Source organism: Rhinolophus ferrumequinum, chromosome 4 (assembly GCF_004115265.2).
Source record: "Rhinolophus ferrumequinum isolate MPI-CBG mRhiFer1 chromosome 4, mRhiFer1_v1.p, whole genome shotgun sequence".
Lineage (NCBI taxonomy): Eukaryota > Metazoa > Chordata > Mammalia > Chiroptera > Rhinolophidae > Rhinolophus > Rhinolophus ferrumequinum.
In genome coordinates, this window is record NC_046287.1 from 60122273 (window position 1) to 60141797 (window position 19525).

The following is a 19525-nucleotide window of genomic DNA, read 5'->3' on the forward strand; positions in this document are numbered from 1 at the left end:
TGCTATTGGGATTTTCATGGGGATTGCATTAAATCTATATATTGCTTTAGGTAAGATGACCATTTTAATTATGTTGATTCTTCCAACCCATAAACATGGAATATCCTTCTATTTCCTTGTGTTTTCTTCAATTTCTTTTAATAATGTCTTGTAGTTTTCAGTGTATAGGTCCTTCACGTCCTTTGCTAAGTATATTCCTAGGTATTTTATTCTTCATGTTGCAACTGGAAAACAAATTATTTTTTTATTTCTTTTTGTAAAATTTTATATTAGTGTATTGAAATACAATGAATTTTTATACATTGATTTATATCTTGCAACTTTACTGTATTTGTTTATTGGTTTTTGGTGGAATCTTTAGGATTTTCTACATAAAAAATTATGTCATCTATGAAAAATGACAATTTGACTTCTGCTTTTCTATTTGGATGACTTTTATTTCCTTGTCTTTTCTGATTGCTTTACTATGTTGAATAACAATGGTGAGAGGGGGAATTCTTGTCTTGTTCCTTATATTAAGGAAAAAGCTTTCAGTTTTTCACCATTAAGTTGACATTAGGTGAGGATTTGTCATATATGGTCTTTATTATATTGAGGTAATTTTTCTATACCCATTTTGTGTTATAATCATAAATGGATGTTTATCTTATCAAACGCTTTTTCTGCATCTATTAATAATGATTATAGGATTCTCTATCCTTCATTTTATGTGGTATATCATATTGATTAATTTGTGTATGTTGAACCATCCTTGGATCCCTGGAATGAACACCATTTGATCATGGTGTATAATTTTTAAATGTATTGTTGTATTCAGTTTTCTAGTGTTTTGTTTAGGATTTTTGCATCCATACTCATCAGAGATATCGTTCTGTGATTTTTCTTTTTTTGTGTTATCCTTGCCAGGTTTTGGTATCAGGGTAATGTTGGCCTCATACAATGAGTTAGGAAGTATTGCCTCTTCTTCAATTTTTTGAAAGAGTTTGAGAAAGACAGGCGTTAAATCATGTTTGATAGAATTCACTAGTGAAGCCATCTGATCCTGTAGTTTTGCTTTTGGGAAGGTTCTGGATGATTGTTTCAATTTCCCTACTGTTTGATTGGTCTGTTTAGATTTTCCAGTTTTTTATGATTCAGTGTAGGAAGGTCATATATTTCTAAGAACTTGTCCATTTCCTCTAGGTTATTGAATTTGGTGGCATGTAGTCTTTCATAGTATTCTTGTATGATCCTTTGTATTTCTGTGGTATCCATTGTAACTTCTTCCCTTTCATTTCTGATTTTGTTTATTTGTGTCTTTTTCCCTTGGTGAGTCTTGCCAGCGGTTTGTCAATTTTATTAATGTTTCCAAAGAACTAGCTCTTTATTGTGTTAATTATTTTCTATTTTCTTTTTGTTGTTTATCCACTCATCAGTTTCCAAATTTTGTCTTTCCTTTTTCTTCATTTGTTTTCCTTGTGAGAAAACAAATGAGCCTTTATTTCCTATTGATACTTTTATAATATTTAAATGAGGGTTCAATAAGACCTGGATTTGAATGAATGTATTCAATCTCTAATCTTTATTCTTCATATTTAAATTTTATAGTTTAAACCTTACATTGTCTTTCAATAATTATCATTATTTGATAATAAAACTATATCTTATTTCTAGTAGTTTCAGTTCTAAAAATTGAGACATAATTGTCATATAAAATTATATTAGTATCAAGTGTACAATATAATGATTTTATATTTGTATATATTGCAAAATGATCACCATAGTAAGTGTAATTAATACAAGCACACATAGCTACGTTTTTTTTCTTATGATGAGAACTATAAAGATCTACTCTCTTAGCAAGTTTCAGTTATACAATGCAGTATTATTATTTATAGTCAACCTGCTATACATTACATCCCCAGGACTTAATTTATTTTATCACTGAAATTTGTACCTTTGACAACCTTTACAATTTTTGCCCACTCTCCATCCTATCTCTGTCAACCACCAGTCTGTTCTCTGTATGTATAAGCTAGTTTTTCTGATTTGTTTTGTGTTTAGATTCTCTATATAAATAAGGTCATATAGTATTGGTCTTTTTCTGTCTGACTTTTTTCACTTAGTATAATGCCTTCAAAGTCTATCAATATTGTCACAAATGGCAAGATTTGTTTCTTTTTACTGCTGAATAATATTCTATTGTGTGTATATATATATATATATCATAATTTTTTCATCCATTCATCCATTGATGAACACTTATGTTCTTTCCATATCATGGTATAAATATGCTACAATGAACATGAGATGTACTCATGTATTTTTTTTGAGTTAGTGTTTTTTGCTTCCTTCAGATAAATACCCAGACGTAGCATTGCTGGATTGATCATATGGTAACTTTATCTTGAGTGTTTTTAGGAACCTCCATACTGTTTTCCATAGTGGCTGCACTAGTGAGAATTTACATTCTCACCAACAGTGCACAAGGGTTCCCTTTTTTTCACATCCTCCCCAACACTTGTTATTTCTTTACTTTTTGACAGTAGCCATTCTAACAAGAGTGAAGTGATATTTCATTGTGGTTTTGACTTGCATTTCACTGATAATTAGTGATGTTGAGCACCTTTTCATATATCTTTTGGCAATCTCTGTGTTTTCTTTGGAAAAATGTCTACTGAGATCTTCTGCCCATTTTTAAATCAGATTGTTTGCTTTTTTTTCTCTATGGAATGTTATGAGTTCTTTATATATTTTGGATATTAACCCCCTATCAGATATATGATTTACAAATATTTTATCCCATTTGTTATATGTATTGTCTTTCCATTTTGTTAATGGTTTCCTATGCTTGCAGAAGCTTTTTAGTGTAATGTATTCCCACTTGCTTAATTTTGCTTTTGTTGCCTTTGTTTTGGTGTCAAATCCAAAAAATTGTCACCACCCAATGTGAAGGAGCTTACCACCTATATTTTCTACTGGAAGTTTTACGCTTTCAGGTCTTATGTTCACATTTTAAATCCATTTTGAGTTAATTTTACTGTATGGTGTAAGATAGTGGTCCAGTTTCATTTTTCTCATGTGCTGTTCAATTTTCCCAATACCATTTACTGGAGAGAATGTTCTTTACCCATTCTATATTCTTTGGCCCATTTGTTGTAAATTAATTGACCATTATGTATGGGTTTATTTCTGAGACATTATTCTAAATGTCTATTTTTATGGCAATATCATATTGTTTTGATTATTATGGCCTTGTAGTATAGTTTGAAATCAGAGATCAGGATTCCTCTAGCTTTGTTTTTTCTTTCTCAAATTTCTTTGGCTCCTCCAGCTTTGTTTTTCTTTTTCAAATTGCTTTGGCTATTTGAGGTCATTTGTGGTTACATATAAATTTTAGAAATGTTTGTTCTATTTCTGTGAAAAATGACATCAGAATTTTGATAGGGATTTCATCAAATATGTAGATTGCTTTGGGTAGTATAAACATTTTAACAATATTAATTCTTGTAATTCATCAACATTTTCATGAATATGAAGGAAGTATATTAATTTGTGTTTTCTTCAATTTATTTCAATATCTTATAGTTTTCATTGTTTAGATCCTTTACCTCCATGCTTAAGTTTATTCCTATGTATCTTTTTTCTTTTTGATGCCATTGTAAATGGGATTATTTTCTTAATTTCTCTTCCTGATAGTTATTAGTACATAGAAATGAAACAGATTTTTGCATGTTTATTTTGTATTCTGCAACTTTACTGAATTTGTTTGTTTTAACTTTTGTGTATGTGTGTGTGTGTGTGTGTGTGAAGTCTTTACAGCTTCCTATATATAATATCATGGCATTTGCAAGTAGTAACAGTTTTACTTCTTCCTTTCAATTTGAACACATTTTGTTTATTTTTCTGACCTAATTTCTCTGGCTAAGGCATTCAATAGTATGTTGAATAAAAGTGGTGCGTGTGGGCATCTTTGTCTTATTTTTGATCATAGGGGAAAAGTTTTCAACTTTTCACCATTGATTAAGATGTTGGCTATGGGCCTGTTATATATGTTCTTTATTATGTTGAGGTATGTTCCTTCTATACCTGCTTTGTTGAGAATTTTTATCCTGAAAATATGTTGAATTTGTCAAATACCTTTTATGCATCTATTGAGATGATCATATGATTTTTGTCCTTCATTTTGTTATTGTAGTGTATCACACTCACTGATTTGGGGATGTTGAACCATTTTTGCATCCATGGAATAAATTCCACTGGATCATGATATATGATCCCTTTAATGTGCTGTTGAATTAAGGTTGCCAACATTTGGTTGAGGATTTTTGCATCTATGTTCATCAGAGATCTTGGGTTGTAATTTTTGTGTGTGTGTGTGTGTGTGGTGTCCTTCTCTGTCTTTGGTATCACAGTAATGCTGGCCTTGTAAAATGAGTTTGGTAGTGTTCCTTCCTCTTCTATTTTTGGGAGTTCATCGTGTCTTTTTGTATTTTTGTATATATTCCATTTCCCACACTGAATATATGTCATATTATTTCTATAATATTTAATGTTTAAAAATGAATGATTAGTAATTTAAACATTTTAACTTAATATATTAAAATGTAAACAAAATAGCAATAATTAAATATTAAACAATGTATGTTTAGATCTAAATGGTGTGATTATCTTTTTCAGTATAATCATATGGGTTCTGATATGGCTGTTGTCACTCAAAAAATCTTCCAGTTAATTGGATTGACTAATGCTGTGAGTGTTTACTTTTTAGTACTTTTGCATTTGCTTGTGTTACTTTAAAAATTCCTATGTTTTCTTTTATGACACTGCCTTAATACACATCTTGTATGAATAGGAAAAATTATAACCATTTTAGGTTTCACTTTTCTAACTGTGCAATAGCAATAATAATAATTGTGTATACCTAATTAGGTTATTGTAAGGATTAAATTAAATAAAGATCTTGACATGGGGCTCATTTAAATACAAGCATTTCAAAACGTTAATTATTACTTGTTTCATTAGTATGTATTATTTACTTTATAAGATCCAATTCAGACTTACAGTTCAGTTGTTTAATATTTGTCATTAGTATAGTGTTTATTTTCACACTTAATTTCCAAATCTATTTAGACCATAATATTTGAATATATTTTCTTTATGTGTTCTATTTCAGATTTTTACTTCATTTAATATTACAATAATTCTATCTTCATTGGAGCTTTGGATAGATGAAAATAAAATTTCTGTAACTGGAGATGCTAATGAATTATTACACAGATTTTTAAAATGGAAAAGATCTTATCTTGTTTTGCGTCCGCATGATGTGGCATTTTTACTTGTGTAAGCATATCTTAGCATTACTAAATCTTACATAAAGAAAACGTATCCATATTTGACCTAATTTCTAACAGTTAATAGGTTTTTAGAGAAAAAAAATCTTGTGCCATTTTTCTTACATAAAACATCATGTGAAGATTATTTTTTACAACACAGGTTATATAGCTGAATTATTGATATAATTGTATTTATTGGTTTGTAGTTAAACATCACTCCTTCAATCTTGTTGCCATATACCTTCATAGCTTACCCTGTATAACGTATCAAGTGTCCCTAACTATACATGAAATATTAATAATATATATCTGAAAAAAATGTAACTGAATTATATGGACATAGTAATTTGACCTTCTTTTTATGCTTTATTTCCATAAAATGAAAACAAAAATAATGAGGAAATGAAAATACTATTGTATATTTAAACATCTCCAACATACCACATTCACACTGTGCTGCATTTTCCATAATATAAGTTTCCCTTTGTATTTAATAAGCTTTTTGTTTTTCTTTTATCAATGGTCAGAACCTATATACATATTATTGTATTATTTAAAATCATACGTATGATTAAAAAATCATAATATTTTAAATTATTTTCTGCCCCACAAAAATGTCATACATTTACATGCCTCTGGCAAGCTAATTCTGTCTGATTAAGGGCAAACTTCAGTCCATAAAGTGATTCTGCCTATTTATAAAATGCATTGGCTTATTTTTCTAAATTTAAAAAATTATATTTATTTTTATTACTTTGATATTTTAGGAATTATTTATTTTAATTTTTATTTATTAATTTTTATTAAATTTATTGGGGTTACATTGATTAGTAAAATTACATAGGTCAAGTGTACAATTGTATAATACTTATACATCATCTATAAATTGCATTGTGTCTTCACCACCCAGAGTCAGTTCTCCTTCCTTTACCATATATTTGACCCCCTTATAACAAAATCTTCATTATTTTTAAAAATTTCATATGAGAATACACTTCATATTGTTTGTTTTTTAAATCTATTTTATTGGTTTCAAAAGAAGCAGACACATTTAGTCACTTCCTATGCTTTGTTATTCTAATGTTACGTGGAAAAATGTATGAATTTATTGTATAACTATGCAAAACAAAAGCTGTATTAGGGAAATTCAATATTAATTGTTTAGTTTTACAAAATTATATGATTATGATCTTTTTTAAACTTAAGTTACAGAGAAAAATCAAAGTATGTTGGTGCAACCTTTCAAGGGAAGATGTGCGATAGCCAGTATGGAGGAGGTATTGCTCTGGTTGGTATGGTTTGATTTGCTTGGCTAAGATGTGTAAGTAGAACGCTATTTAGATCATATGTAATTAAATAGTTCCTTATTTTATTATTTCAAAGTATATTAAAATTTGCATAATGAATCTAAAGATCTTTGTCCTTGCTGCTCAGAGAAATGTTTGAACTATAACAAGTCCTCATTAAACTTACCATTTTCCTCTTATGAGTTCAAAATATCCTTTTTAGAAAGTTAAGATAGTGATCTATTTTAGTCTTATAAAATGCTCATGAATTTTCATGTGCTCAGTATTTAATCATTAATTGATTTTAATTTCAAGCTTATATTTTGAACATTTTCTTAATTATGAAGCTAACATATTTATGAAACAGATTAAAACAAAACCTTTGAAACTATCAGTTCTTTTAAACTGTTTCATGGGGCAAAGGTGAAGAATAATAGAATCAAATGCCCTAATTGGCGTTATTTATCTTAGTAGAAGATTTTGGTGTACTTAAAATTGGTATGATTTTGCTCCTCTTTCATAATGCTATGGTTTTTCTGACATATAGAGCTTGACTTTGTGTGTGTGTGTGTGTGTGTGTGTGTGTGTGTGTGTGTGTGTGTGTATACAATGTCTGCTGGAATTTGAGGGAGGCAATCCATAATACTCTTAGTTCAGGGAACAAGTTAAGTGAAGCTAAGTGAAGATATAAAAAGATGAATCAATCAAATGGAGACACAAATTTCAAAATGTGGCTTATATTTATTTATAAGCAAGTCATCACCTAGTCTGAAAAGCTGGAATTTGGCTGATTTACCCAGTCAGCTACAACACGGAAAAATGATAAGACTCTCACATGAAGCAGGATTAACAAAAAGAAGAGCAGAACTCATTCTCTCTAAATCCAGGCTAGCTACCAAGAAGAAGTAAATGCCATTATTTACTGAAAAGTATGTGGCTCATGGTAAAGGGCAGTAGTCTCTGTAGAGGGAGCAGTGAACAGAGAAAAGCGTCCTAATATTCTTCTTTCTTATTCTCCACATTTCATTGGGATAATCGTTGCCTGACCTTTCACTGGAAAAATCAGCAGCTGTCGATATGCCCCGGAGTGAGATGTTGAAGGCAACAGTTGAAGCTCTGTCTTCAGATACTAAACACGCAGCACTCTTCCTACCTAGTCCCCGAGTGGTGCCTTTGTTATATTAATCAGGACATCATATTTCTACTCTCTTTCCAGAGTCTTTTATGATCATTGGTATAGTCTGTCTTTTCACCACCAACACATTGTCTTAATAACTATAGTTTTATAATAAATCATCAAAAAGGGTAGTATGAACCCTATTTCTATTTCTTCAGACTGATTTAGATGTTCTAAGTATTCTGCATTACCATTTTAAAATCAGCTTGTCAACTTCAACAAAAACTGCTTGGATTTTGATTGGTTTTGAATTTCATCTTTAGGCCAATTTGAAAGACATTGAAGTCTTAACAATACTGAGTTCTCCTATCCCTGAAATGGTTTACGTGTGGTATATTCAGATATTGTTAGCAATAATATATATATATATATATATTACAGTCAACATTGATGAATCTCAAAAACTGTATGTTGACCAAAAGGAGGTTATAAGAGTGGGCCTCTAATACAATAGGACGGGTGTCCTTATGAAAAGAGGAAAAGACAACAGAGATATCTATCTGTGCATACACTCAAGAAGGCTATGTGAGGATACTGAAAAGTCAGCCTTCTACATACAAGCCAGGAAGAGAAAACTCACCAGATACCTACCCTGCTGTCACCTTGACCTTGCACTTTTTTTTTTAAATTAAAGTTTACTGGGGTGACAATTGTTAGTAAAGTTACATAGGTTTCAGGTGTACAAGTCTATAATATACCCTCTACATATCACATTGTGTGTTCACCACCCAGAGTCGTTCTTTCCATCACCATATATTTGGTTCCCTTTACCCTCATCTATCCCCTCCTTCCCTCGTACCCTCTGTTAACCACTAAACTATTGTCTGTGTCTATGAGTTTTTGTTTCTTCATTTCACTGATGTGTGGTATATAAAACCGAAAACAACAAAAGAACAAGACAAAAAAATGAAAATTTTGCACTTTTAATCTCCAGAACTGTGAGTTGTCATCTCAAATCTAAAATCATATATTTGATCCTATCATACAATGAAAGGAAGGGCTAGAATATATGCACTAGTAAGAAGACAGAGAATAAAGGAAAAATTGCACATGGAAGTGCTGATGACTGTGTTTATAAAAATAAGTAAAGTGAAACTTTGGCTGTTGTTATTTCCAGCTTACTGAGTTATAATAGGTAACAGGGAAAAGGGGGGACACAGAAACAATTATACAGCTACACTGATTGAATCGTTGCCAGGACTTTTCTACAATATCCTGGAAACAAGAAAATCTAAAAGAATTACACTAATAACATAATATCGTATCATTTATTATATCATTTATCTTATTATTTACATTATTGAAATTTAGCAGAATCCTTCATTTTCTATTCCACAGAATCCAACATTCTTTCCTCCCCTTCCCCTCCCACGCTCCCCCATCTTCTCTCCTCCCTCCTTTCTCCTCCTCTTCCTCCTCTTCCACCTCCTCTTTGTCTTCTTATTCTTCTTTTCCTCTCCCTCCTTCTCTCTGAAAATGGATGGTACATTCAACTGTGGTAATTTGAGAAAGGGACCCTTTATCAATGGGCATGAAAGAAGTAAGGACTTTTAGTATCTCAGGGCTAGTAATAAAGATATTTAATTTGTCACCCAGGCTTGAAGGAAAGGACATTCTATTAGGGTCACAGATAGAAGGTGGAGACCTCCACTCAAGGATTCAGGCAATCATAGATGCCCTGGTAATAAATACCTTGCTCTTTTCTCACCCTCTCCTCCCCATTAGACCCAATCAAAGTAAAGCAGAGGGCACAGGAACCTTTTGACATAGTCCATTTGTCATCCTACTGGGCTAGAGAGCAGAGTAGAAAATGATGGAAAGTTGATTTGGGGAAGCAAACAGAAGATAAAGATACCAAAATATATTCCTAGAAACCTATCTTAAAGTATACTCATTAAAATGTTATTATATATATTTGAGGAGGAACTGTGATTTGTGGATTTTTCTTAAACTACATATGTTAGCATGGTCAAAATGTGCTATAATAAGCATTTTACTTTTACAAATAGGAAATGACAAAGGCATTTTAATTTTGAAAATAAAGTTTAAACAACTGTGGAAAGTTGGCATTCTAATGATCAGTCATTATTACCAAAATGTAAATTAATTCAATGGGTTAATTTGTGATTTTTTTTAAAAAAAGCAGAATGGAACATTTATATAAAATATCATCTCTAAATAATCAAATTATATTTGAACACAACCTGTTAATAATTTAATACTATATATGTGTATCTTTAAAAATTTTATTTTGTGAGTATAAATATGGCTATAGTTGCTGTTTTGTATAACTAAGTTATTGGGGAATTTTTTTTTCTTTTTTTGATGCCACCAAATGAACCATACATACATTTAGATTTTGGTAAAATTTCAGATTTCAATATTCATTTTTTTCTTATATTGATAATAACGTATTAGGCCAACATGGATGGCAGTTCTGTGGCTAATATATTAGAAGCCTCTGTTCCATTTTATTATGTGACTATTTTTAATAATTACATTATTGTCTCAGTAAGTGAGTTATCTCCTAAACGGTGAATATGTACATGTAATTTTTTTCCCCAGCATCCCAGAACCATAAGTCTGGAATCACTTGCAATTATTATAGCTCAATTACTGAGCCTTAGTATGGGAATAACTTATGATGATATTAACAAATGCCAGTGCCCATCATCTGTCTGCATAATGAACCCAGAAGCAATGTAAGATGCTTTACTATGATATGCTTTACATATACAGTTTGTATATAAATAAATTTGGTGTATTTAAAGAAAGTTTAAACTGTTAAAATAATTAATAATGATCGAATATAATCTGTGACCAATGATGCCCAGATCAAAATATATTATCCAATTCCCATGCTGCATATCTATCTCAATATCTCCTAATCTACGACCACACTTGCTTTGTCATATGTGATCTAACGTTACATTTATCACTATGTGTACTTGCATGATTTTATAACTTAAGGCCTTATTAGATAAGCTCAATACAGGCTTGTGATCATTATACAAGAATGATTTTTTAGTAAGGCCTTGTCTGCATGAATCTCCTTCATTCTGCCCTGGCTCAGTCTGAGGTCTTGCCATCTATTGATCTCATAGATGCTGTTTTTCAGCTTTCTCTTTGTCATTAGGGAAGGTCTTTTGCAGTATCCTTATCATGCCTTAAAGACATAGTGAATTTGTTTGCTATTATTATCATTATTCTTATAGAATTAAGACTAATCAGTTATTTAGAAAAAACTATCTTTCTTTTCCTTTTTTTTTAATTTGAAATGCCTCACTTTGCTTTTTATTTTTTATGTTTCAAATACCACTGACATCCAATATTATTTTATACGAGTTTCAGGTGTACAACATAGTGGTTAGACATTTCAGGTGTACAACATAGTGGTTAGACATTCATATAATTTTAAAGTTTATTGAGACTCATTTAATAATAGTATTTTTAAATCTCTCTTGAGTTCCATTTTTTCTTGATTCTCTCCATGCTATACATACTTCATAGTAAAAGTAAGAGTATGTGTTGAGATGTTATTATTCTGATTTTAGTTAGTTATTCAGATGCCTCTAATAATTCCTTTAAAGTTATATTTGAAGACAGGTTTTATTCTTCAAATTTCTAATAGTGTTGCTTCTTCTAAAAGTTCAGAATATGGGAGATGTGTTTTGCTTATGGATTAAGAAAAGATGCTCCATTCTATTATTCTCTATCTCATTGTAATGAGAACATTGTATTCTATTGTCAATGCTTTGCAATGTTATAGTGAGGAAATATGTGTTTGAAATGTGACTAAAACAGCAATATTCTGACTGAGACCTGTATTTATTGAGACAGAATCTGTACTTATATTTGGCTGGGAATTACAGGAAACCCAAAGTAATAATGGCTTAAACCAAAGAAAAGTTTCTTTTTACTTTGGGAAACTGGCATTATATTACTTGTGTGGTATTTCACAGTATAATTTCACATTGATTTCTACAAGTGGCTTCCATTCCCAAGATCACTTCATAGCTCATAATGAAAGCTTTAACTACAAGACTTAACCAAATTTATAGTTATCAGTAGAATAAAGGGGGACATAAAAGCATAGCTCTCAACATTATTTCCTAGAACTTAAATTGATGGCTTCATTTTATGTCAATTATCTAACCTATATATATGCCCATTCCTACTTTACAAAAAGCTAAAAAAAAAAATGTAGTCAGTATACAAGGAAGTTACGTATTGAACTGAAAATCAGAGACTCTATTATCAAGAAAAGATGAGAGAATGGGAAATGGGAATAGCCAGCAAATCTGTGCAAAGATTCACACTGCAAATAAATTCTCCAATTGGATATAATTATGATTAATTATTTCTTTTTAATGGTAACATTAATTTCATTACCAGAAAGTGTATCCTCTATGGGACAGTTCACACAGAGCAACCATATCTTGTATTGCCTGGTTCTCTGTAATATTAAAGTTCTACACATTTTCCCCTTTTGGTTTTTTGGCATTTAGATAGAAATCATTTAAATTGTTGGCAGTGTAATAATAAATCCATTAGATATGGTTACTGTAACTAAAGGGTATGTTCAACCTGGATGTGATAACAAAAAAATACCAAAATTGGTAGTTTATTCAAAACTCCTTAATTTGTTCATAATCCTCATGTAAATAACATTTTTTTCTGTAATAATCTGAGTGACTAGGATTTAAGTCTATGGATTTAAAATATAATAACTTCACATTAGCTATATCTGCCATCAAATTATAGAACTTCATCATTATAATCTTTACCTATTCAGACTAATACTATTCAGAATAATACTATTATTAATATTAAGAATAATACTATTCAGAATAATAAAAATTATAATGAGACAGGAACCAAAGAATCTGTTATATAAGAGATAGTTTTAACCATGCATTCATTCCTTTTTAAAAAATAGTCATTGAACTCTTAACTCTGTGTTAGTGAACAAAACAGTCAGAATACCTTTCCTCCTAGAGCTAAAAAAACTAGTAGGACAAGATGTTCAGTCAATCTATCAATAAATAATATTCCAGTTACTGATAAATATTTTGAAGAAAAATAAATGTCATTAAGGGAATAAAGAGTAGTAAGGGTAGTAACAGTCTGCTAAATTTGTGCTTAAAAATGTTCTCTCTGTGTGTAAACACTGAGTAAAGAATTGGATATTGGACTGTTGAGTTTAGGTGATAAGTTTGAGTTAGAAAAACCAATATCTGAGCTGTCAGGTGTTGGTGTTATTAAAACCTATAATGGGATAAGATTACCTATGAGTAAATATAAAAAAGGGAAAAGCCTAATCTCTTTTATCAGTACAAGGGCATTATAATATTCAGAAGCCATGAACGGAAAAGAAAGCAACAAATAAAACAGAGATGGACCACTCTTTGAGGTAGTCGCTACAAGAGAAATCAATGTCACAAATAATTGTACTGTAAGAATCAATACAATTGTATTGATTATTTATTCCTATTGAAAATATTTAAATGCTTGCACTGTTGACTTATGCACAAATAGTGCAAGTTTGACATTAACTAAATTGAGCCTTTTGTCTGTTGTGGAATGCTATTGAATAGTTTTATTCCAAGGCTAGTAGTTTATGGAAGCAAGGTTTACATAAAAATTTGAAGTTTGATGTGTTTTTAGTCATTCCAGTGGTGTGAAGATCTTTAGTAACTGCAGTATGGAAGATTTTGCACATTTTATTTCAAAGCCACAATCCCAATGTCTTCAAAACCAGCCACGTTTAGATCCATCATATAAAGCTGCAGTTTGTGGTAATGGAAAAGTGGAACAAGGAGAACAATGTGACTGTGGGACTCAGGAGGTTGGTACTCATTGGGAAGCATATAAATTAATAAAATTATTAATTTTTGTAGTGGTACACTGCCATTTTCCATCATTTATCAAACTCGCTTCTTTACAATGAACTTAAGAAGACATATAGGGATTATAATAAACTAATGAGAGCATTTATATATTGGTATACAGATTCAGTGGTTTGTAGATTATCCATACAAGTGATTTTCAAAGTTATTAATCCTATAGCTAAATTGACCTAAGTTTAAACTTGCCCTTGTGAGTCTTCCCTATTATTTCTTGTTAACCTAAAATCCTCTGCCATTCAAAAAGATAGATATAAACTTTTATAGTTGATTAAGAAAACATAAGAGGCACATTTCTGGCTTTGAGTAGTTTAATCCAGGTCAATATTTAAGTAAAAAAGATTTGGACAATACATAATCCATAAAAGCCAGCTTTTGAATCCATAGAAACTTAGAAAAAGCTGCTGGATCAGAGGGACATGGGAAGACTAGAATAAAAGGAATGCAATGAGGGGGAGAGAGATTGTGAGACTCAGAGTGAGTAGTACGGACCTGAGAGAATCAAGAAGACATGAATGGAGTTCAGCGTTCCCCTTAGCAGTAGCTAAGGTCATTCATGTGTACCCTCCCCAATATGAAAACTGTATATTTTTATGCATAGTTGGGTGATGTGCTTTTATTATAAGAAATTATTACCCAGCACCCACATGTTTTTGATTGTTTGGGTCTGAATGGAAACACCTTGAAAATTTCTAATAAAAATTGATGGTAGTGTATCTTAGCTCTAGCAAATGTCATATAATTGGGTCCCAAATCGCTGTCATATAACTTAACCCTCTGGAATGCCATATAGATAGCAATAGCAATGACATAGATTAGGCAGAATAGTGCTGGAAAATACTGCAAATTTAGTGTGCCCTAGTAAGTGCATGCATGCTATAACTCATATTAAGACTATGGAAATTCTTGATTTATTTTTGTATAGCTTATTGAAATTTTTGGCCCATTCAACCCTGTTTCAAATCCCTGGGAATTTAAAAAGTGTGTGTGTGTGTGTTTGTGTGTGTGTGTGCATATGCATGAATTCATCATGTTTCCAGCCTTCTCCTTTCTTATCTGTTGCTTTTATTAAGCCCAATAATAGAATTTTAAAAAACAGAACCAATGGCCATAAATGAATTATAACATAAAACAAGGAATCATAAAATATGGATGAGTGATATAAAGGTGATAATTTCAATCATGTTAAGAAACATCATTTTCTAGCTCTTCATCTTTAGAGAATTAAAAGTACAGTAAACTTTGAATAACTCATAAAGTTACAGACTTATTAAAATACAGTAGACTCATCAAGGATGAGTAAGAACTGAGTAATTACTATAATGAGTAATTACTATAATGAAATTGTTAGATCTTAATTTTTATTTCATGTCTTATATTTAACTATCTCTGTCTACAAGAGCCAGAGCTCTTGATGTCAGCTTTGGTGGACTCCAGGACTTTAGAAAATCCTACTACCAATGTAGTCAAATCTACTGTAGGGATATAAAAAACGCAGTCTAGCACATTGTAGGTAACTAATAAATTTCTGTTAAATACATGAATGAATAAGTTGGTTTATTTTTTTCTGTTTGCTAACATATAAGTTAAACATCTATCTATAGGATAGACAACATATATATATATATGTGTGTGTATATATATATACACACACATATATATACACTATTTTCTATGTTGTTATCATTAAAATACATATCCAATGTAAATAAAAGTTAAAAGATACCTTAAGAGTATTCAATTTCCCTTTCAGCAGTGTGATACTCAGCAAAACAAATGCTGTGAGGCTGCCTCATGTACACTAAAAGCCGGTTACAATTGTGATAATGGAGAATGCTGTGAAAATTGTCATGTAAGAGTATTCTTAAAATTTCCATATTACCTACATAAGTAAAGTTATTCTTTAACATATTTATGTATTCACATTCTGCTCTACTCAATGTCATTTACCTCACCATATCATCAGTATAAGGCAAAAGGACAAGAATGCAGGGTTTCCTTAGATGAATGTGATCTCCCTGAATATTGCAATGGATCATCTGCATCATGTCAAGATGACTTTTTTATTCATAATGGTTATCCATGTAGAATGAATCAATGGCTCTGTCTGGATGGAATATGTGTAAGTGGAACAAAACAATGTACGGACACATTTGGTGAAGGTATTTATTATAATTTGATTTCCTATATATGCATTTTTCTGAAAATGGAAAACAAATAGATGTTGATATGTAATTGCGATTTTTTTTAAATAATGCAATTTTCAAGGATTACAGAAAGAGGAATACTTTAAGAAAAAAAATCATACACGTTGTCTGAGATTAAAATTCTAAATTATTTCCACAAAATAATAAAGGGAAAGATTAAAAGTCTATAGGATCTGCATTTAAGAAGGAAAAAAGCAGACCGAACACAAGTTGCACTTCCTTCTCTCACTCCATATCCACTGTTTTCTTAGTAAATATAGAATAAATACATATGCCTATGGACATTAAAAGGATCATAAATAAGTTGGTATATGAACACAATTTAAACTACACATGCAGACACACAGTGATAGATGCACACATTCACAGCAGGAAACTACCAGGATGACTCATGAAAAATCCTAGAGGATTCCTGAAAAATCCAGGAATGATGAAATCATTGAAAAATGTTGTTCATTGGGGTTGAAAACCATAAAGAAAACCATAATAAAACATATATATGGAATAATTTGCTGAAGAAGATGGAAACAGCAGCAATTGCAACAATGTTTCATGTCTATATCAGAGGAATCAAAAGCAATTGACAGAGGAAATATTTAGTGTATTTATAGAAACAGCCAGATGGATCAAACCATCATTCAACCGGAACAAGTAGCAATGCGTACTCTAATTTCTGTGTAAAAAAAGGAGTTGTGAAGTTATTATCAACTCTCAAAATGAACATACAATCAGAATGAATATTGACTTGAAGATAAACAATACAAAAACAAAAGGAAAGAAACTTATAGAATGAAAAAGTGTTTTCCTGAGATAGCAGGAGTAATCACTGTGAGGAAATTTTTAAGAGATAGATAAATGAATGTATCTGTCTATCTATCTATCTATCTATCATCTATCTATCTATCTATCTATCTATCTATCTATCTATCTATCTATCTATCTATCTATCTATAGAGAGGGGTGGAAGAAGACCATGAACTGAAAGTCATACTGGTTAAAGTTTAAAAATAAATGAACACATTGGTTAAATCACTAAAAAGGTAGAACTTCTGTTTAAGCTAGGAGATCGAATTGAGAAATTCATCCCTATGCTAAAAAATACATACAAAAACAAAAAAGAAAGGAAAAAGGTGTGTGGGGGGGTAAGTATACTAAAGCATTTGAACTCAGATAATTTGCTTTCCAAATTTATCTCTGTGGAATTGGTTGTGAGTGATACCCCATATAAAGGAGACTAAGGGACTAAACCAGGAGAAAGAAGAATTAAGCAAGAAGAATGATAAGAAGAAATTAGTAAAAGTCATTGCTGACTAATATACATATCTTCTAAAATACAAATGATAACTATATATATATTTAAAAGATAAAAAATAGTATGAAATTAAGCTATTAATATGTTAAAAATATGTTAACTTCTAGAACAAACATCATAAGTTTCACCAGAAATCAAATACCAAGCAAAATGTATCATCCCAATAAAATGCGGCACAGAAAGAAATTAAAAATTGGAATAAGTCAAGTATTTGTTTATAATCTAAGATAACTATAAGAAGAACAATAAAATAATGTGAAACTAAAAGCTAATAAAAGGGGATAAAACAAAAGCAATAACAATATTTGATTAACCCTTAAGCGAGAGTAAAACAGAATATACGATAGGAAAACAAATACTAAGATAGTTTATTTACATATAAATATTTAGCAATCACATCAAATGTAAAGCCTGTATTAAATATTAAAAATAAGGAAAGGGTGTATCAAGTATTGACAGATCCAACTATAAAAAAATTATTAGAAAAATCAAGATACACTTCATTGATGATATTTTTAAAGGCGTTAGAGCACAGTGAAACCAAAGACAGACTAATATTTTAAATTTCCACAGGGAGAAACTTTGCTTATCTTCGGGGACAACTGTCAGCCATTTACGTCCCTAGGAACATTTTCAAATTCTGAAAGTAGAGATCTTCTACTAGAAAACAAAGATAAAATAGAAAACTTTTAGCAGTTGCAATTGAAGGGGGTGCTGTCAAAACCATAGATCGTTTTTTCCAATGAGGCATTCCAGAGCTCTGAAACTGCTCAGGAACTTGGTCAATTGGGTCAAAAATATTGAAAAGGGATTATAAATTTCCCTGAAGTTACAAGATGATAAAAGACCAAATGGTGAAGGAATCCCACCAAGAAAATCTTAACTTTCTGAAAGCTTTTGCTACATTTTGAAATGGCTGTGTTAGTACCAGGTCTGACAATTAAGTTCACGAACTCATTCTAGAAAAAATGCTACATTCCTCATTGCTGAATAACACTAAGACCACCTTGGGAAGCTATGCACTGAAGCCAGCACTTAGCCCACCCTTCAAAGCAATTTTGGAACTCTTTTTCTGGAATGGCCATCAGAGCTGTCATCCTATTACCCGTGATGTCCTGAATGTCATCAAAATGTCTTCCTTTCAATATTTCCTTTATCTTTGGGTAAAGAAAGAAGTCATTGGGGGCCAGATCAGGTAAGTAGGGAGGGTGTTCCAATACAGTTATTTGTTTACTGGCTAAAATCTCCCCCATAGATAGTGCCATGTGAGCTGGTACATTGTCGTGTTGCAAGAGCTCCTTCAGGACCATTTTTGCACACACCTTTCTCATGCCAAGATTTTCAGTTAAGATTTTCCTCTTTCTCTATCAATGTTTATTTTGTCTGCTATGCTTCTCACAGTCAGATTTTGATGCACAATTCAATGAATTTTTGCAATGTTTTCATAAGTTCTGCTCATTACAGGCCGCCCTGACTTCTCTTCATCAGTGACGCGTTCTCTCCCCTCAGAAAAATGTTTAATACATTTGTACATTGCAGTTTTCTTCATGACATTATCCCCATAAACTTGAACTGACATGTCCCTGATTTCACTTCCACTCTTGACAAGTTTAACAAAAATTTAATGTTTCTTCACTGCTCTAATTCAAGTTCAGACATTCTCGTGATGGCACAGAAAAAACATGTTGCACAGAAAAGCATGTATTGTTGCACAGAAAAGCATGCAACAATAATGAATGCCACTCAGCAAGACACCGCCATATGTCAACACGAACACAGCTGTGAGACACTGATATACCAAGGTTATAAAACCTTACCGAACTGTTTGTACAGTGCTGCCAATGTGAGTGCACAGTGGCAAGTTCGTGAACTTACTTGTCAGACTTCATAGACTAGGAAGCTGTTCTGAGATTCTCTAAAGGGGATATATTTATCCCTGGCTGACTTTCAGTGAAGAAAAGATAAACGCTTAGAAGGCTCTCTATCAGTAGCTTGCAAGGGCCATACCCAAGATAATGAGGAAAATACAGAATAAAACTGCACTTCAGTCCTGGCATAATTGCCTGATTCGATTTGTGTTATCACTGCTTCACCCAATCTGTCTAGCTCAGGAAAGGGAGTTATTAAAAAGATAAGATAACGAATAGAGAGAAGCAATATTTAAGGAGATAAAAACCAATAATTTTCAAAACAGGTCAACCCTCAAATTCAAGATGCTCTAAAAATCTTAAGGATAAAGGGGGTCAAATATATAGTGATGGAAGAAGATTTTACTTTGGGTGGTAAACACAATTTAATATATAGATGATGTATTATAGAATT

General features: G+C 31.4%; 1 protein-coding gene across 1 annotated transcript in view; it reads left to right on the forward strand.

The window, feature by feature from the left end:
- ADAM2 (ADAM metallopeptidase domain 2) overlaps positions 1-19525 on the forward strand; it is a 95902-nt gene that overhangs the window by 36546 nt on the left and 39831 nt on the right. The window contains exons 8-14 of the mRNA XM_033105169.1: positions 4660-4731; positions 5156-5322; positions 6522-6603; positions 10344-10480; positions 13446-13626; positions 15438-15536; positions 15651-15846. Coding sequence (XP_032961060.1) covers positions 4660-4731; positions 5156-5322; positions 6522-6603; positions 10344-10480; positions 13446-13626; positions 15438-15536; positions 15651-15846 — 934 coding nt within the window. The remainder of the gene's footprint in view (positions 1-4659; positions 4732-5155; positions 5323-6521; positions 6604-10343; positions 10481-13445; positions 13627-15437; positions 15537-15650; positions 15847-19525) is intronic.